We start from the raw sequence: 19,400 nt of genomic DNA, 5'->3' as shown, positions 1-19,400 counted from the left end.
TATGTATTATTTGTTCGATTTTGGTATTTTATTTATCGAATTTTAGTTTAGCATGTTATTTTTGTTTTTATTTACTTTTTGTTTTTGTTTTCTGACGTTGATATGGTAATGATGTATTTGTCCAATTTCAAATAAAAACTTCTCCTTAAAATTACAATACAAAAGACAAAAATTGCAAAAAATAAATATATATTTTAAACATATATGAAGAAAGAAACAAATTTTTTTATATTTATTCAATTCATGTTAATTATAATAATCTCTTTATCTATATTATTGATAGCTTTTTAATTTTTTTATATATATATTTAAAGTAGTATAGATCCATGAAACTTTTTAGATTTGGATAATTAGCTTTTACATCAATAATATTCCATCTAATCAGTTAAAAGTGTGTGGCAAATTAAACGTAGACAACTTGGAATCAGTAATTAAATAGTTTAATTAAAGACCACATTGGTTAATCATAATTTAATTATGTTAAATTGAAGATGAAGTTGTAGAGATTCGTATATCTAGAAGAACACGTTAATCATGCCTAACATTCCACCAATTTCCATTCATATAGAAAGTTGAGTAAGTCTCTTGTGAGTAAGTCTCTTGTGAGAAGGTATCACGAATCTTTATCTGTGAAACGGGTCAACCCTACCGATATTCATAATAAAAAATAATACTCTTGGTATAAAAAGTAATACCCCTACCGATATCCACAATAAAAAGTAATACTCTTAGCATAAAAAGTAATACTTTTTCATGGATGATCCAAATAAGATATCTGTCTCACAAAATACGACATGTGAGACCGTCTCACACAAATTTTTGCCAAAAAAGTTATGTGCTTATTTTTAGTGGCCTTTCAAACAATTTCGTGCAACAATCCAAATATCATATGTAATGAAATTAAGCTGTTAAATCGTAACATCGAAGACTAAAATAATTAAAACTAACCATATAAAATCTATTCTAAATATATATAAAAACAAACCGAGTTGATGTCATCGCAAGTTCAATTTAATTGTACTCCCATTACTCCATGTAGGGTACTTAAAAACTGATTATTTTAATAAACGTGAAGACAGCAAGAGCACACTATCTAATTTTATAAAGATATACGAGTTTTTGCGAGGACAAAAAGAATGGTGTAGATCATAATGTACTGTCTTATTTAAGGGTCTGATTTTTTGTAAGAATCCCTAAAGCTAGACAGCTTGATTATTACATTGTTTGAAGCCTAAACAAATTTCAAAATTTGTCCTTTTTTAAAATTTAAAAAAAAAAAGAAGAAGAGAAATTAAAAATGCATGAAAGAAAAGATTTGGAAAACCCAATTATATTGCGTAGTTTAAAGGGTTACTTTGACTCTTTTATTCCACTTTTGATGAGTTTTTTTAAATAATTTTTTGACAAATTATATATTTTAACCATTGATCAATCAATTCGTTTCTTGTACGTTTAAATGTCACATTAGTTCAAAGAAAAAATCTCTAAGTTTTTAACTTTTTTTTTTACCCTCCTGCAATGATTAATATTTAGGTTTCATACGATGCATATAATATAAATTTAATGATTTTAAAACTATGAAATTATGGAAAAGCTATTTGAAACCTGTGGCACTGATGAGACTTCAAATAGACGAAAGTGGAGAGCTAATATTAAAATGTTGCATGCATGTATATATAATTACAGGTCCCCCCGAAATTTAAAGACATGGGTCATTAGTCATCAAAGGTATGCATTAATTATTTGTTAATTCGTTAGATTAAGTCCTCGTGTCGTACTCCTAAGTTCTATTGACAATATAAAAATAAATAATTGTAACATATGATGCTACTTAATTTAAATTGCCATTTATCGCTCATGTGTATCTCACGCTCTAGGCTTAGACTCGTGCATGCATGACTGCATAATGAATATTTGTAACAATTATTTAGTATTATTCTTTTCTTTACGAAAATGTTTAATCTAAGTCGTTATATGATACTATTGTGAGTAGCTATAAATCATTTTAAATTCTATTTTTTTATACATGTGAGATGATATATTACGTATATGATAATCATGAATATAAAAATAAAAGAATCATATTTTTTGGTGTAATCCAGTGGAAATGAAAAGCTGAGTCCAAAGGGAATTTATTTTTTTCGCAGTAGTCACAGAATCATATTTTTTGGCGAGAATTTTTAGAAAGAGTTGATTGTATTCGAGAACTGAACCGTCTCCTCAGCTTAAACTCGACGAGGTGACAATGAAGACGCATCCAGTTATAATTCTTTCTAAGATTCCTTACTTTATTATCAATATAAAATTTCTAATCTAAACTTTCTCGCATGAGTTCAAATTAATGAAAATCTTACTTATATATACATATATATATATATATATATATATATGTAATTTTGTCATATATGTTTATTTTTTTGCGAATTAATAATCTATATTGTTTAATTTCGATTTTAGTTATATATTTTTCAATTTTTGACAATTTTAAATTTTTTTTTTATAGAAATGTTGATATGACAATGCACAACGTAGTTGTCATGTCAAAAAAAATGATTAAAATGTTCAAAATAGAAGATTAAAATTGAAATTTTATAAATATTATGCAAAACTCGCAGGAAGATATACATGACTAATGCATATAATATATTATGAAACGTGGGTATAATGAGAAAAATCATGTGTCATGATATAATTTTTCAAATACCTAAAAATACCCCTATTTACTTTATTTAAAATTTTAAATTTTATTTGTTTCACACATTTAATATATTTAAAGTTTTTTAATTTAATTTTTATAATAAAAGTACCTATATAAAAAAAATCGATTATATAATCATATAACACGTGCGTAATTTTTTTTATATATATACAACTTGACAATCATTTCGGGTTAAATTAATCCTATTAGAGAATATTAATTTCTCTCAACATCAATCTATGTTGATATTTACAAAACTCGAACTCCAAATCGTAAATGGAAATCTTCCACCAATCATTCTAGGGTTGGTACGTAGAGGGTTATTTAATATGCATAATGGGGAATAAAGGATTAATGCACCGCACAAATAACAATTAATTATGAATTAAACTTAATTAATAAGCATGCATCCTCAACTTTAGAGGCTGTGGTCCACATTCCATGTTCTTTGCCTAATTAAGTTTTTTAATCACTGGCACAAATCTATATATATATATATATAGCTGATTAACGTTGTATAATTCATTTCATTAAACCACAATTGATCCCTCACCATTGGATTAACTCCAATATCTGCTATAAATTCCAAACAATCTCACCACCTTTGCAAACAAAAGAAAATAAGCAAAACAAATACAGTTTGCCATTCTTCTCCAACCAAAAAAAAAAAAAGAAAGAAAATTTATGGCAGGAAACAGTAGGCAGAAGAAATCATCTGCTTCTGCTTCTTCCCTATTCAGTTTCTTTAAAGCCAAGAACCCGAGGCCGAGAATTCCGGTCCAAGACACGAAAGATGATAATATGAAGGCATATAAAGTGTATCCGAGCGACGAGGATAGAGGGTGGTGGGTGGCCGAACCCGGGATCGACAAGAAAGCTTCTGCTTACATCTCCTTGACTACTGATAAATGGAAAAACGTCGGAGTTGCTAACTAGTTTTGGAGGGGGTCGTCTTATTTCTTTGTTTGTTGGTTCATTATATTGATTAAATAAATTCTCTACATTTTGTTGTGTAATATCGACTGCAATCTGTCTCCCTTGGAGCCAAGTTTTTGTAGATTGTGAATTAATGCCAAAAAGAGTGTGAATAAATTGTGGTCGACTGGTCGTGCATGTTTCTGCCAATTTTCTCTTCTTCCACGTTAATATATATTACTATATATATGAGAAAGAGTGACCACCATCGGAATTGCCTCTCCAAAATCGAAATCGCAACCTCTATATTTTATTAATTTAAAATTATTTATTTCATACAAAACTTATCCAGGAAAAATAAATGAAATCTGCTCCAAAAATGGACAAAATATTTTTCTTCCGCTAATACCCCAAAAGAACCGATAAAAACGGACAAGATATTTTTAGTGCAAAAAAATCGACTATAGAAATTTATTTGGTAACACATATTTAGAAATAGTAAATATTTTGGATTAATGATTGTATTTGGGTGTGAAATAGATATTATAAATGTGCAAATTTGTGGCGGTTGATTATATATTTTTTTTTACTGATTTAAAAACATTAAGAAGGAAGATTTTTTTTACCTTTATCAATTATTCAAAAAAAAATTTAAGATAATTAAATTTCTTCGTACCATTCATATATTGTATTTCATACACGTACGCGTGTGCGTCTGCCGCTAGTCTTTAATTAAGCATGAACGCTTCTTTGTATGAAGCAAAAAAGTAATTTGTTCATGATGTTGTATGGTTCGAATTCGAATAGATTAGTGAAGAGATTTTGGTAACTTCTTCTTGTTCTTTTAATTCCCCCCAACGTACTCCAATTTAATGTTCGGCACATGTATTATAAACGAAGGGATTTTATCTATTTAAAATTAACAAATAATAATTAATGGTCTTAAATATTTAATGAACATAGTTTTGGAAAATTAGGATTATATACATGTGAATAAAAATTGAGGTTTGTATTATACATGAATTGGACAGAGTTGTAATGAAACCGAAGAACAAATATTTATGTTTTTTTTAAAATCTAAACAATGTTCCTTGTTATTACTTGAGTAGGCCTCTTGTGAGACAGTCTCACGAATCTTTATCTGTGAGACGGGTCAATCCTACCGATATTCATAATAAAAAGTAATACTCTTAGTATAAAAAGTAATACTTTTTCATGGATGACTCAAATAAAAGATATGTCTCACAAAATATGACCCGTGAGACCGTCTCACACAAATTTTGCTTTATTACTTTATGTATATCTACGATGCTAGTAATTATTTGAATATTAGAAAGTAAAAAATATACTTGAATAAGAATTTTTTAGACCAAAGGCATGATTACGATTTAAGAATTTATACCAATTCAACCAACTCAATTGAAATGAAATTATAATATGATCGATAATTAACATTGTGATAAACAAACAGATTAGTAGGTACCATCCTTCTTCATTATACAAAATACTAATTGGGCCTCCATAAGTTACATTGGGCTTATTTAATAATTCTTTGTAGAATCAAACAATCAGAAATAAATGGGCCAAAACATCTATAAGTTGTTCAGGCATAAATTATTAAATGGGCTAGGAAATTACATAATTGTCCTTGTTTAACATCAAGCTTCCAATTCTTATTGGGCTGATTTCGAAACATGTATAAGTCACACGGAAGACATAATACAGGATATAACGACAAGGCTACGTTTGATTGGAAGAATTAAATAAACTAATGATTAGTATGTAAATGATAAAGAAAATGACTGTGATAGAAATGTAATATATGATGTAAAATAGTATTATGTTTGGTATGATTTTTAAGTATGAGATAATTTTGAATTTTTTAATAAAATTACGAAATTGCCATTTTCTTTTTTTTCTTTACTCCGACGACGGCCCGGTCCGGCAGTCGGCGACTGACGGTGGTCGGTCGGAATCGGCTGGCGATGGTCGGACAGAATCGGCGGCGGCGGTCGACCGGAACAAGCGGCGGCAGCGGAAGCGGCGGAGGTCGGCGGTCGGCGGTTTTCGGCAGCGACGGTCGGCGGGCGGCGGTGGGCGGTCGGTGGAAGGAAGTGGTGGGGAGTCTGGATTTAGGAGAAGGGTAGAATTGGAAAAATAGGATGGATTAAGAGTGGGATAAATAATCCTAGGGGGTGAGGAGGTATTATTTTAACCTACCTAATATAACCTAATCATTCATAGGAGGGATTGACCTGGTTAAATAAAAAACGTACCAAACGAGTGATTAGGTATGTTTAAAAAAAATAAACCTACCTAATCCTATCAACCAAACGCTCCCTAAGAATTATACATAAAATTCTTGTGAGACGGTTTTACATCTCAATTTTGTAAGATATATATTCCATTTAGATCACTCATGAAAAAATATTATTTTTTGTGTCAAAATTTTACTTTTTATTGTAAATATGAATATAATTGACTCGTTTCACGAATAAATAATCGAAAATTAGGAATATTAAAATAAAAGTCACTTTTTAAAATGGTAATTTCATTTCTAAAAAATGGGAGATTCTGAGAAACGACTTCTCTTCACATATATTTGGAAAAAATGATATTAATTTATCAAAATAGCATGATGCAACATGTTGCATTACGTGTTTTTAACAAATAGATGTCACTTTTTTTAATTGTCGTCCGGAATGTAACCCAATGATATTAACATGCAAAACTAAATAAAAGGAAAATATATACGTGCTCGAATTAATAGTTTTTTTTATTAATATTAAAAAATAGTTATCATTTCAAATAAATCGATCCTAATGCATCATCAGTTAATCAAATTGAGATTTGTAAAAAATTGTGATCTTATTTTTTTCCCCATATGTAAATTTGTGATTGTTTTGTATCATAATTCATACATACTTTGGTACACATATCTCCTTTTAAGGAAAATTTCATTAATTCTTTTTATAACTCTACTTTTTATTCAAAGATCCTCGTTTGACTCAGATTATATATATATATATATATGTATATATATATATATTCTTTGAGTTGGAACATGAGATTGTTATAATTGAGTCTCGAACCTAAAATATCGTCCAAAAGTCAAAACCCGAGATATTGATGTCAAATGAACTACAAACCAAGTTGTTAAAGATGTATTATAACCTTATAAATATGTATTATCAATCAAATTTACACATTATCACATACAACGATGGGTAAAAATCAGTGATATATTTATTGAAAGAGAGAGAGGGAACTCTGGTCTTAACACAAAGTGATGGGAGTGGGAATATTATATGAATAGAAACATCAGCCAATCAGCATTGTCCATCAACTCTTTCGAATCAGCTTCTTTTATCTGTCAAACATTAAAAAAGAAAAAAAAAAGAAAAGAATATGGTTCCTCAATTATTTAGAAAAACTAGGAGGAAAAAAATCATTTGTAAATTTCCAAAAATTTTACCAATTATTATTAATCACTAAATTTGGTAGATACATGCTAATATTACATGCATGGGATAATGAGACCGATTTTATGGCTTATTAAACTAATCTTTAAATTTAAAATGCAATTTCAAATATTAACAAAAAAATGCAATTTCCAACGATAAATATATATTTATGAATATAATAGAGATTGGAAAATAATAATAATGATTACTTAAATAGAGCGATGATATAGAGTGCATAGATAATTCCGGGGATGTAACCGAAGGTCGTCAACAGCAGGCAAATCCAGAACTGGGACTGCACAAATTAAAATTTGAATACATAAAATATATTATATGAATCAAGTACATTTAATTTAAAAAAATTTGTTAATTTGATAAAGATATAATCAACTAATTATGAATTTACTCATGAAAATAAATAATTTGGTATGTATGTAAAGAATAAGTAAATATAATTCGAGCTCGTTTCGATCGCGATTATATATATATATATATATATATATCAAAAATTAAAATAAAACCTTGTAAGCATGCCTGCGGAAGACACAAAGAGGAGGCAGGAGAATCGCCATAAAATACACTTTAAGGCACTCGTTTCTATCAGATTCTTTCGTCATTTCTCAAACTTCAAATTGAAATATATATTATATTTATAGGAGAAGAGAGAAAATTATGTATATATATTTTTTTATTTTTATGAAACAAAGCAGCTGAGTGAGCCGGGGTATGTATTTATAGGCAGGACCAGAAATTATTACATTAATTAACTAAAGCCAGAAATAATAATATTTTTATTAGTAGTAGGTCTCTTGTGAGACGATTTCACGAATCTTTTATCTGTGAGACGGGTCAACTTTACCAATATTTACAATAAAAAATAACTATTAGCATAAAAAATAATATTTTTCCAAATAAAAGATCTGTCTCACAAAATACGATCCCCGAGACCGTCTCACACAAAGTTTTGTCTTTTATTAGATTCCAACTCTAGATATTGACTGACTGTTAACAAAAAACAATATATACATAATTAATATCTTGATATTGTTTGTATGCGAAGAATAATTGTCAAACACACACAGTTTTTTTTTTTTTTTTTGAAAATTTTGATCTTTAATTGAAATCTGAACAAAAAATGTAATTTTTATGGTAAAAATTTGTAACTGAAAACTAAAAAGATTTTGAAAAAGGAGATGAATATGTGCTTCTTCTATAAATAAAAAAATACCCTTTATTTTTGTTATTCGAGTCAAGTAATAATAATTAATTGTACTTTGCCGACCAAAATATGTGCACTTTAATTTGTTCCCCAAACAACTTCAATAGCAAATTTTGTTATGTTTATTGTTTATTCTAGACTTCCCAGATTATAGTTAAATTTATTAACAGTATAATTAACTATATTATATACCTTTTATGAATAAATGGTTTTAATCGTAAAATAGTCAAAATTCGTCCTCGTCCAATAAATTTGCCTTTTTTTTCTTTTTTTAATTTTATTTTGACGAAGTTCGATATGATGTCATATCAGTATTATCCAGCGTCTCAGGAGGAAGATAAAATTATATGACCGGAAGCCAAAATAAACCTAATTTACAGGACCAAGACCAAATTTATTTGACAAAAATATGGATAATTTTCGATTTTATCGATTTTTTTTCCCTCTTATGAGTGTGAGCTCTAGGATAAGACTATATTCATGGTACACCTAAACAGACAAAGGAATCAATGTATATGAAATATTTAATATAATCAGAGAGATGCTAATTAAATTTAAGTACATCAAATAATGTTTTTCGAATTAGAATTTCATATTTTGTCGTGATTTGTTCATATATCTATGTCCACAAAAAATTGGCATAAAATTATAGCTGTTCTCACATAATTAACATTGAAAAGGAATATATGCTCTCTTTTTTTTTTTCTAGACTTTTATGACAATAATGGTCGTAAAATATGTTCTGAAAAAGTGCAATTTTATCCCTTTTTTAATTTATTAATTTTTTTATTGTACTCAAAATAATTAAATTATATCAACCACCAGAATCATAGTACTATTGTAAAATTCTTGTTTCGAAGTTTTGAACTCAAATATACACATATCTGAAGACGATCGCTTTATTTTATTAATAATAATATGATCCCAATATTGAAGAATTTACTATATATTTAACATTTCAAAGTTTAGCTATGATAATATATTACTAAGAAAAATAAGTGCTATAATTTGTTTAAGTGGATTACGTCTGCTCCTTGCGTGGCCCTTGAGAATATTTGTTGCGTAATAATTATGTGCTGTATTTATCTCATCACCATTTTGTTATTACTGTATTAAAAAAAAAGTAGTTGTTTCAAGTCATGCCAACCAAGATGATTCCATCCCAATAAAAGTGGAATAAGAGAGCCAATGACTCCACAACAAAATCTGTTCAGGAGTGGATATTACACATGTTCCTTAGCTACTCGGCTCAGTTTTTGCTTTCTTGGTCAGTAGAAATGGCAAAAAAAAAAAAAATTTATATCAATAAACTTATGTGTACTGCAATCATGCTTCAAGTCCTCACTGAAATAAGGTGGCAATGCCCCTTCAATGTCTTTTCTAGGAGGATTTGTTCTTAAATCAAATACCATGTGTAATTTACATGCCATGTAATAAAACAACACTGTTAACACAAGTAACATAACTGTATATAAATCAAACAACCAATAAATTGTATATCCTTGTGCGCAAATATACAAACAACAAACCAATGGGAACAATATATCTCAAAGAAAATCTTCCTAGTTTGCACAATATTCACTACAACAGTAGTATAATAAGCAATCAGACAAAAGAATCACACTTTTGATAAAACGAGTCACACAAAAAATTAATTGAAACCATATCATACTTTTGATACTTGTAGAAATTTCTTCCGTCTTGAGACGTTATTTACTAACCTCGTCGCCCTTTATCTCAGGAACCGGTGCTTTTGAATGTGATGATTTGCCGACGATGGCTTTCTTTGCCTTCGCTAATGAATGTTTAACCATCTTCATGATGCTGTTTGAGTGCTTATGTGTAGACTTCACCGAAACTTCTTCTTTACATGCATCTTCTGGTACTTTCGTATGCTCTGATTCATTGGTAGTTTCTGTCTGAACGTTAGTTTTGGTTGTTTCATCTTCTCGTTTCTCTTGCTCCAACTTCTCTTTAAATGAGTGACCGATGCCTTCTATTTTTGTTGCAGCCTCACATTTCTCAGCTTCTTTTGTTGCTTCTTCATCCCCATTCCCCTCAACCTCTGCTTCATTTTTGGTGTTTCCATTTTCGACCTTTTTGTTAGCTTCACTCTCAGTCGGCTTTGCTTCTTCACATGGAGTCAACTCTCGGGTAGCGACACTTTTTCCATCTTGGGCTTCAGTTTCTAATTCAGTTTTCCCTGAGTCAAAGACTTTTTCTTCTGGTAGGGGATCAATCTCCCGAGATTTCTGTACAGATTCCTTCAGTTCATTTGGTGCATCAGTCTTTTCTGAGACTTCTTCGACTTGGGTTTCAAGAATAGCCGGTTCCTCTTTATTTGATAACTTGGTTTCATCCACCTTTTCTGCTAAATCCTCGTCATGACCTAGTTCCACAGGCTCAGAAGCTGGAGCATCTGTCTCACTTTGTTCTGTAACTTCAGATTGTTTTACCAGGGATTCGGAAATTTCTTCAGGTTTTAGCTCAGCTTCTAAAATTTTCGCTTCTTTCTCCACAGGCTCAGCAGCTGGAGGCTCTTTTTCACTGTGTTCTGTAACTTCAGATTGTTCTCTCAGTTTCTCCTCCGGCATGGATTTGAAAATTTCTTCAGGTTTTATCTCAGCTTCTATAACTTTCGCTTCTTTCTCCAAAGGCTCAGCAGATGGAAGCTCATTCTCATGTTTCCCTGTAACTTTAGATTGTTTTACCGGTTTCTCCGGCAGTGTGGATTCAAAAACTTCTCCGGGTTTAAGCTCAGCTTCTAAAACTTTCGCTTCTTTCTCTGAAGGTGCAGCAGCTGGGAGCTCTTTCTCATGTTGTTCTGTAACTCCAGATTGTTCAACAAGTTTCTCCTCCGGGTTCGGTGCTGAAAGTTCTCCAGGTTTAAGATCAGCCTCTAAAACATTCGCTTCTTTCTCCACAGGGGCTTCCCTTTCTTTGGCAGACAACTTTTCTACCTTTTCCTCAACAGCTTCTTCCGTTGATTGCTCTGCAACATCCACTATTTTTTCGGGCTCAACCGGCTTTTCTTCAATGGTCTCAACAGGCTTGGTTTCATTGATTTCTTCAGGTTTATTCTCATATTCTGAAACTTTCACTTCATCCTCTGCGGTTGCATCCAACTCTTTTGTAGGTACTTCCTCCTTGCTTCCCACCTTTTCCTCAACTCTCTCTTTTACATATTGCTCTGGAACATTGACTATTTCTGAGTGTCCGTATAAATTTTCTTCAACCAATTCAAGTTTTGATTCGTCCTGTTTTTCAGCAGGCTTGATTCCTGAAATTTCTTCATGTTTAAACTCAGCTTCCGGAACTTCATTTTCTTTCTCTGAAATTGCCTCCACCTTTTTGGTAGGCAATTCTACCCCTTCCACAATCTTGTCCTTGTCAATCTCAGGTGGTGATTGTTCTTGCACATCGGCTATTTTTATGGATTCATCAGGTTTTTCTTCAACTAAGGCAACTTCCGATCCCTCCAATTTTTCAGTAGGCTCGGTCTCTGCCGGTTCTTTGTCCTCGATTGCTCCAGTCTCTTTAGCAGGCAATTCTTCTGCTTCTCCCAGCTTTTCAAGAACTGATACTGGAACATCAACTATTTTTTCCAGATCGATTGACTTTTCTTCAACTGATTCAATGGGCTTCGTTTCTGAAATTTCCTCAGGTTTAGACTCAACTTCTGAAACCTTGGCTTCCTTGTCTTTAGCTTCTTGAATTTCTTCTACTATATTAGCAGGTAGTTCCACAACTTTTTCAATACTTTTATCCTTTTCCTCAACAGCCTCTATTATTTCTTTAGGTTCGTCTGGCTTTTCCTTAGGTAAATCATCTTTTGATTCCTCTGGTTTTTCAGAAGGCTCAACATCCGAAAATTTTGTGTGTTTAAAATCAGATTCTGGAACTATCACTTTTTTTTCCAAATCTGCTTCCACGTTTTTTGCAGGCAGTTCCTCCACCTCAACTGACGATTGTTCTGGGTCGTCAACAATCGTCACGGGATCGACTGAAATTTTTTCAACAGGTTCAACACTATCGGTTTTGGAAATTTCTTCAGGTTTAATCTCAGTTTCTGAATCATCTTCTTCTTTCACTGCAGTTTCTTCCACTTTAGCAGGTAATGTTTTCTCCACAATTTCCTCAACAGCCTCGACTGAAGATGGTTCAGCTGTTTTTGCTTGTTTGTCTACCTTTTCATCAACTGGCTCGACTTTGAATTCCTCCTGTTTTTCAGCAGGCTCAGCTTCTGACACCGGGACTTCTTTCTCTACAATCACTTCCTTAACAGGCAATTCCTCCAAAATTTCAACCTTCTCCTCAACAGGATTCACTGAAGATTGTTGTGGCACATGCACTGTTTCACCCGGTTCTTCAGGCTGTTCTTCAACTCTGGATTGCTCTAGTTTTTCAAGAGACTCAGTTTCTGAAATTTCTTCAGATTTACTCTCAGCGCCTTTCACTTCTTTCTCTTCAATTGCTTCCACCTTCTCACCGGGATTTTTGTCTACATTTTCGGCCTTTTCCTCAATGGCCTCAATTGAAGATTGCTTCCCAGCATTGATTATTTTTTCTAGTTCATCTTTCTTTTCTTCAGCCTTCTCAACTTTAGCAAGCTCAGCCTCTGATTCTTCCAGTTCTTCATCTGGCAATACCTCAACATCACCTATGTATTCTCTAGCAGCTCTCGTAGCTGGTAATTGTTTCGAGACTTCAACTACTTTTTCTGGTTCACCAAGCTTTTCCCCATCAGCTGGCTCAACTTTCAATTCTTCCTGTTTTTCAACATTTTTGGAATCTAATTTGTCTTCTGTTTCGCCTTCAATTGAAGTTTTCTCCTCAGCATTGATTATTTTTTCTAGTTCATCTTTCTTTTCTTCAGCCTTCTCAACTTTAGCAAGCTCAGCCTCTGATTCTTCCAGTTCTTCATCTGGCAATACCTCAACATCACCTATGTATTCTCTAGCAGCTCTCTTAGCTGGTAATTGTTTCGAGACTTCAACTACTTTTTCTGGTTCACCAAGCTTTTCCCCATCAGCTGGCTCAACTTTCAATTCTTCCTGTTTTTCAACATTTTTGGAATCTAATTTGTCTTCTGTTTCGCCTTCAATTGAAGTTTTCTCCTCAGCATTGATTATTTTCTCTAGTTCATCTTTCTTTTCTTCAGCCTTAGCCAGCTCAGTCTCAGATTCTTCCAGTTCCTCATCTGGCAATACCTCGACATTACCTATGTATTCTCTAACAGCTCCCTTACCTCCCTTACCAGGTAATTGTTTCGAGACTTCAACTACTTTTTCTGGTTCATAGAGCTTTTCCTCCACAGATGGCTCGGCTTTCGATTCTTCCTGTTTTTCAACAGTTTCGGGATCTAATCTCTCTTCTGTTTCGCCTTCATTTAAAGATTGCTCCCCAGTATTGACTATTTTTTCTAGTCCATCTTTCTTTTCTTCAGCCTTCTCAACTTTAGCAAGCTCGGCCTCAGATTCTTCCATTTCTTTGTCTGGCAATACCTCAACATCACCTATGTATTCTCTAGCAGCTATCTTAGCTGGTGATTGTTTCGAGACTTCAACTACTTTATCTGGTTCACCAATCTTTTCCTCCACAGATGGCTCAGCTTCCGATTCTTTCTGTTTTTCAACAGTTTCGGTATCTAATTTCTCCTCTGGTTCACCTTCAGTCTTCTCAATATTGGATTCTTCTGAAATGCTATTTACATCTGGTTCAGGATGAGGTACTTTCTCCACTTCTGCATTATTGTTATGGGAAGCATCCTCAATTTTCTTTTCCTCTTCACCAGGAGGAACCTCAACATGCGTATTTTCATTCTTTTGCTCTGGTTCTTCAACCAAAACAACGGATTCCAAAGCTTTCGGATTTTCATCAATATCAATTCCCTTTATGTTTTCGGTCACAATAGGTTTGGTTATGGTTTCCTCAACCTTTGCTCCTGATTCAGCTGAAGTGGCAACATGAGCAGGTACTTCCTCAGGTTCTGGGCTATTCACACTCTCCTTTGGAGGACAAACTTGAACAGGCTCCAAAATTTTCACCTCCGGTTTTAATTCCTTTTCAACTACCTGCAGTAAAACAAATTATAACAGATCCCGGCAATAAGAAAGATATCATTTCTATATATCTAATGCTGTTTTTAAATTCATAAATAAGACGTATGAAGTACTCCAATCTTATGCATATAATATAATTAAGTTTATTACTGGACTACTTAACTTTACCACCTTTTTTCCATCAGAAGAATTTTGCAAAAAATTCGATTCTTGATGAGATTTCTTCTGTCGGAAATAGATAACTCAGAACTCAAAATTCTTGAAATTCAGAAAACAAGCTTATATCTTTAATATTTCCAGTTTCGTAAGCTTCTATCATGTTTTCCGAATTCCCAAAGACCAAGTAGATCCCAGAAATACTCAAAAAAGTAATCACGAAAATGGACACATTTACTTTAGAATCAACCGCAGAATCAAGAAAGTAACAAGCAAAAGAAAATACCTCAGAAGAATGATCCGTAACAGCAGTCTCGCTAGCCATGGTTGAATGATTTGCGATCGGAAAAAGAAAAGAAAAGAAAAGAAAAGATCCCTTCAAATTTAAGCTTACTAAAAATGAAAAATCACTCTCTGTCCTCAAGAAAAAAAAAAGGAAACAAATAACGAAGAATGATAAATTTCACACCAGTGCTTATCTGTCAACAGTGAGTGGAAGTCCTTGAAGAAAAATCAAAAAAATACCAAAATATCATAAAATATAGTGATAATTCCAATAACAATAACAATTTATCCAATAAACGAGAGACCATTCATTATTTCTTGAATAATACATGAATAAAGATGGAAATGAGGTGCTGTCAATGGGAAAGTGGGGGCACCTTTATTATGGGACCATATGAGTTTAAAATTAGCCAAATATTATTTCGCCAACAGTTGTCGGATTTTGTCGGATTATGCAAAATCCAAAATTGAAATGGAGAGATCTTTGGCCAAATTAAATATATTGGATTCTTGATAAATTGACGGCTTTTATTTTTTTATCAATCTGACCGCAATCCGGCAGAATAAGTCAATAAACCATTAAACTTTTAGGATAAAATTTTAAAATTTACTAAAATCACTAGTTTTTTTATGTATAAAAAAAGGTAATAACATAATAAATAATTATAATAAGACAACTACTATTCTTCATGCAAAATATTCACACAATTTTTATTTATTTACATGTGAAGGAGAAAGATTAACTAACAGATTCATTATTGATTTCGATTCAATCTGCAAAAAAGTTTTGTGATTTCTGTATAAAGAGATTAAAAAAATTCAATTATTTTAATATAATGATCTCGATATATATTTTATACTTTCGATTTTTGCATTCTTCCTCACAAAAATATGGAATGGCCAAAAGTTGTATAATCCGGACAGATCACGTGCAAGTCCGAAATATGATTCCAATGCAATAAAATGATGTTTTGTCGAAGATCTCGATTCTTTTGTTATAACTTTTTATTGGATTCGAAAAAAAAAATCGCATAGATATTTGTATAATTGTCTAGGTTTGAATATATATTTTATATTCATAATTTATAATTTGTGGTCAATAAAATAAAATAAAATAAAGTTTGAAACATATATAAATTTGTCGTGTAATTGAATCTGAATAATGGTCCAATATACTTCCCATGATTTAGTTATCAAGTAGCTGATGATCAAAAGCTCAAGATGGATCTCCTATTTAGGTCATCCTATGAAAAATATTACTTTTTATCTAAGAGTGTTATTTTTTTTTTTGTGAATATCGGTAGGATTGACCTGTTTCACAGATAAAGATTCAGTAATTTAGGCCAATTCTGAATCTCAGACATTATATATAAAGCAAATTAAGGACTTTTTAAATGCAAGGAGTAAATCAATACGTGCGTTACGAAATACGAATGACCATTCAAATTTTCATTTTCTCCAAATTTTTCCTTACAATCTTATTGTGGACAAAACTACGATCCAAAGATACAATTTGGCTATGAATACGATAATGTACTAATTTCAACCTCTCTCTTTTTTTTTTTTTTTTTTTTGAGTTTCCACCAACTTCATCAGTTTCCCTCCTTGCTTACCTCCGCCGCTCCAGGTGTGGCACCACCGCCATTTTCGCTAGCCTTAGACACATCTTCCCCGGCAGCAGCCGCTTTAAGGAATGGTACACCGCTCATCGACTGTGGTGCCGCGGCCTCGTCTGTGGTAGCCTTAATAAGCTTATCATCTTTTTTATATTTGTACCAATTTGCCCAATACAGATAGTTAAAAAAGTTGAGCACACTCAAGATCGACAAAAACCAGTAGAATAGATTCAAGTTGTTGTAATCCAAAAGCTTTCCATGCAACCATCCTTGTCTACTGGGAGTGATTTTCTGTGTCACCGAGTTGATAACTTCCACAAAGATACTGCTTAGAAAATACCCGAAAGACAGAGAAATCCACGTGAAAGAAGTCGAGAGAGCTTTCATGCCTGCCGGGGCTTCTTTATAGAAGAATTCGAGCAATCCCACAAGTGTAAACATGTCAGCAATCCCAAAGATCCCATACTGGAAAGACAGCCAAAAAAGACTGATGGATTTCGAAGGATTATTCAAAGAATAATGCTTTCTCTTAACTTCGATCAATGCTGCTGCTGCCATTGACAGCGCGGATAGAACAAGGCCAACCCCGACTCGTTGAAGCTGAGTGATCCCGAACGGATGCCCGGTCAATTTCCGCACAAAGGGCACGAAAACACGGTCGTATATTGGGATGAGAATGACCATGAAAAGTAACGGGATGGCTGGGATTGATGCCGCGGGAACTTTGAAAGACCCCAGATGGGGGTTCATGATGTAGCCTTGTTCTACAGAGAAGGTTTGAAGCTGTGCCATGCATGTGTTCATTATGATAGTGCTGCCTATGATTGGTAGCATTCTAGTTAGAACTTTTACTTCTTCTACTTGTGTCACTGTGCAAACTTTCCATTGTCGGGGATCTGTGTTTTCTGGAAGAATTGCAGCTTTGTCCAGCCACCTAGTTCAGACAACATGCATTAAGAAAAAATCTTAAATATATATGTAATTATATTCTGCATAAATATCATTTTTTAAGCGTAATGACTTCAAATGTATAATTCCCATCATCTTGTAACTAAAGGTAAAAATGATATAAATTGATTTTAATGTACGGATTAACTTGTTTAAGTGATGAAGTGCATAATTAAGACATAACTGTACCTGAATTGTTCCGTATGAGCAATTTTCGCCTCTGCGAATTCGGCATCCTTTTCGTTGATTTCATACAATTCACTATGGCTCTCCGGAGGCGACAAACCTCGATTTTTCGTAGCCACAACTATAACCTGTGGCAGAAATATAATCAATATACCCACTATTCTTTTATATTTAATTTATATGGTCGCTGGAAGGAACATTATATTTACCTCCGCGATTCTGACAAGAGGGCTACCTCCGGGGACTTGAATACGGTAAAAAGGACTTCCAAACGCCAGACAAGTGTAACCAAGAAACGCCCCGGTTGTCGTAATAAGAAAACCGATCCACCAGTTCTTGTTATTCGGGTTTGTAGCAACCCAAACAATGACCGTAACTCCAAGAAGTGCACCAGAAACAGTGCTAAGCATGAGCCAGTTGAAGTAGCTAGCCAGACCCTTGGCCTCTTTGGGATCTCTTGCATCGAATTGATCAGCCCCGAGCGCCGGAAGAGCACCTCTTACCCCACCGACACCGACGGCTAGCAAACAAAGTGATGAGTAGAAGTAAAAGCCCATTCCACCCTCCAAGCCAGTAACTGCCTTCGAACAGGGCTCTTTCGGTAGCAAGTTAGGGTTGTGTGCTTGATATGTCATCATTGCGCAAGCCTGAAACACGGATGCACATGCACTTGTTATTTGAAGTGCATTGTGAAATATTCCACCATTGAGGCATATAAAATTAATATTTTTTTCTTTCTAAAATTCTAAATAAATAATTCCCATCTGAATTTGTCTCTCCACCCCAATTATAATTTCTAGAAATGTGAACTTTAACTAGTTGTGCTTTCTTGGCTGTAAAATGAAAGTGAATACAACAAATATAAAATGATTAGTTTTTTCGATTAAATTCATTCAACTATGTCTTTGAACACTACCTTAGCATGCACGGATAAATAATTATACAATTTAAAACTTTTAAAAATAAGTACATTTCTTTTTTAATATTTTTCGAACATACCAGATTAAACTGCATTTATCGTTTTTTTCGAACCCAAAAGGTCCCACGTACGATTTCGGACAGTGCCCTTGTAGTGAGCTCCGAACAGATATCAATTATTGGATGCACTCTAAAACAACGAATTTTCCTTATGCAACATAACAACAAATTAAAAACAAAAACTAAGCAGGATTAGTTAATTAATTACCACGACTTCAATCGTCCCGAAAATGAGACAGGTTTTGAACCTGTTGATATAGGTGTCGGAGATGAAACCACCGAGGATGGAGAGCAAGAAAGTCGATCCCATGAGATTTGTGAGCGTGTTGGCCGCTGGCGCCACATCGAAACACAGCCGGTACGAGAAATATATGACCAAGCTCACCATGTTGGCAACAAACCCCATGTTCTCCAATGCCAACAAAGCTACACACACACATATACATATCATACATGTTATTTCGGATCATCGTCTCGAAATCGCATAAATCAACTAATCAGTGGAGCAATACAAAGTTTTGCTGACCATATATGAAAGAAGTGGCTTTAAATCCTCCTTTTCCTTTGATTTTCAATGGGTTGTAAAAGTGCTCAGCGTCTTCTTCCCCCTGTTAATCAACAAGCAGAATGAATGAAGCTGAACTATACATACAGAAATATACACACTAACAACCCGCAAATATCATGACATACTAACCATCGTTCCAAGCTGTGGATTGTTGATCAGTGTGGGGGTGAGAAGTATAATATATGTGAGTGAAAAGGGGAATGGATTAACGGTAGATATAGCAATGAAAAATATTGTATGTATCGTCCGATAACATATGAATCATCGCCTTTCTTGTTTTGGCTTTGTCCCTTAAATTTCTTATA

General features: G+C 33.1%; 2 protein-coding genes and 1 long non-coding RNA gene across 3 annotated transcripts; all 3 read right to left on the bottom strand.

The window, feature by feature from the left end:
- Nucleotides 1–6,780: 6,780 nt before the first annotated feature.
- On the bottom strand, nt 6,781–7,738 carry LOC142531462 (uncharacterized). Its single transcript, XR_012816304.1, has 2 exons — nt 7,599–7,738; nt 6,781–6,983 (listed from the first exon to the last, which is right to left on the bottom strand). It is a non-coding gene; the product is annotated as an uncharacterized LOC142531462 (long non-coding RNA).
- Nucleotides 7,739–9,743: 2,005 nt separating this feature from the next.
- On the bottom strand, nt 9,744–15,070 carry LOC142530318 (uncharacterized). The gene is made up of 2 exons (XM_075636098.1): nt 14,801–15,070; nt 9,744–14,370 (listed from the first exon to the last, which is right to left on the bottom strand). Exons 1-2 carry the CDS (start codon nt 14,837–14,839, stop codon nt 10,006–10,008), a joined length of 4,404 nt encoding a protein of 1,467 aa, XP_075492213.1. The 5' UTR covers nt 14,840–15,070; the 3' UTR covers nt 9,744–10,005.
- Nucleotides 15,071–16,233: 1,163 nt separating this feature from the next.
- LOC142531951 (protein NRT1/ PTR FAMILY 4.5-like) lies at nt 16,234–19,400 on the bottom strand. Its single transcript, XM_075638237.1, has 6 exons — nt 19,225–19,400; nt 19,054–19,135; nt 18,736–18,953; nt 17,759–18,196; nt 17,553–17,677; nt 16,234–17,349 (listed from the first exon to the last, which is right to left on the bottom strand). The coding sequence occupies exons 1-6, from the start codon at nt 19,225–19,227 to the stop codon at nt 16,392–16,394; spliced, it is 1,824 nt and encodes a 607-aa protein (XP_075494352.1). The 5' UTR covers nt 19,228–19,400; the 3' UTR covers nt 16,234–16,391.

The sequence above is a fragment of the Primulina tabacum genome, chromosome 17 (genome assembly GCF_025594145.1).
Source record: "Primulina tabacum isolate GXHZ01 chromosome 17, ASM2559414v2, whole genome shotgun sequence".
NCBI classification, from domain to species: domain Eukaryota; kingdom Viridiplantae; phylum Streptophyta; class Magnoliopsida; order Lamiales; family Gesneriaceae; genus Primulina; species Primulina tabacum.
This window is presented reverse-complemented; position numbering and strand designations above follow the sequence as displayed.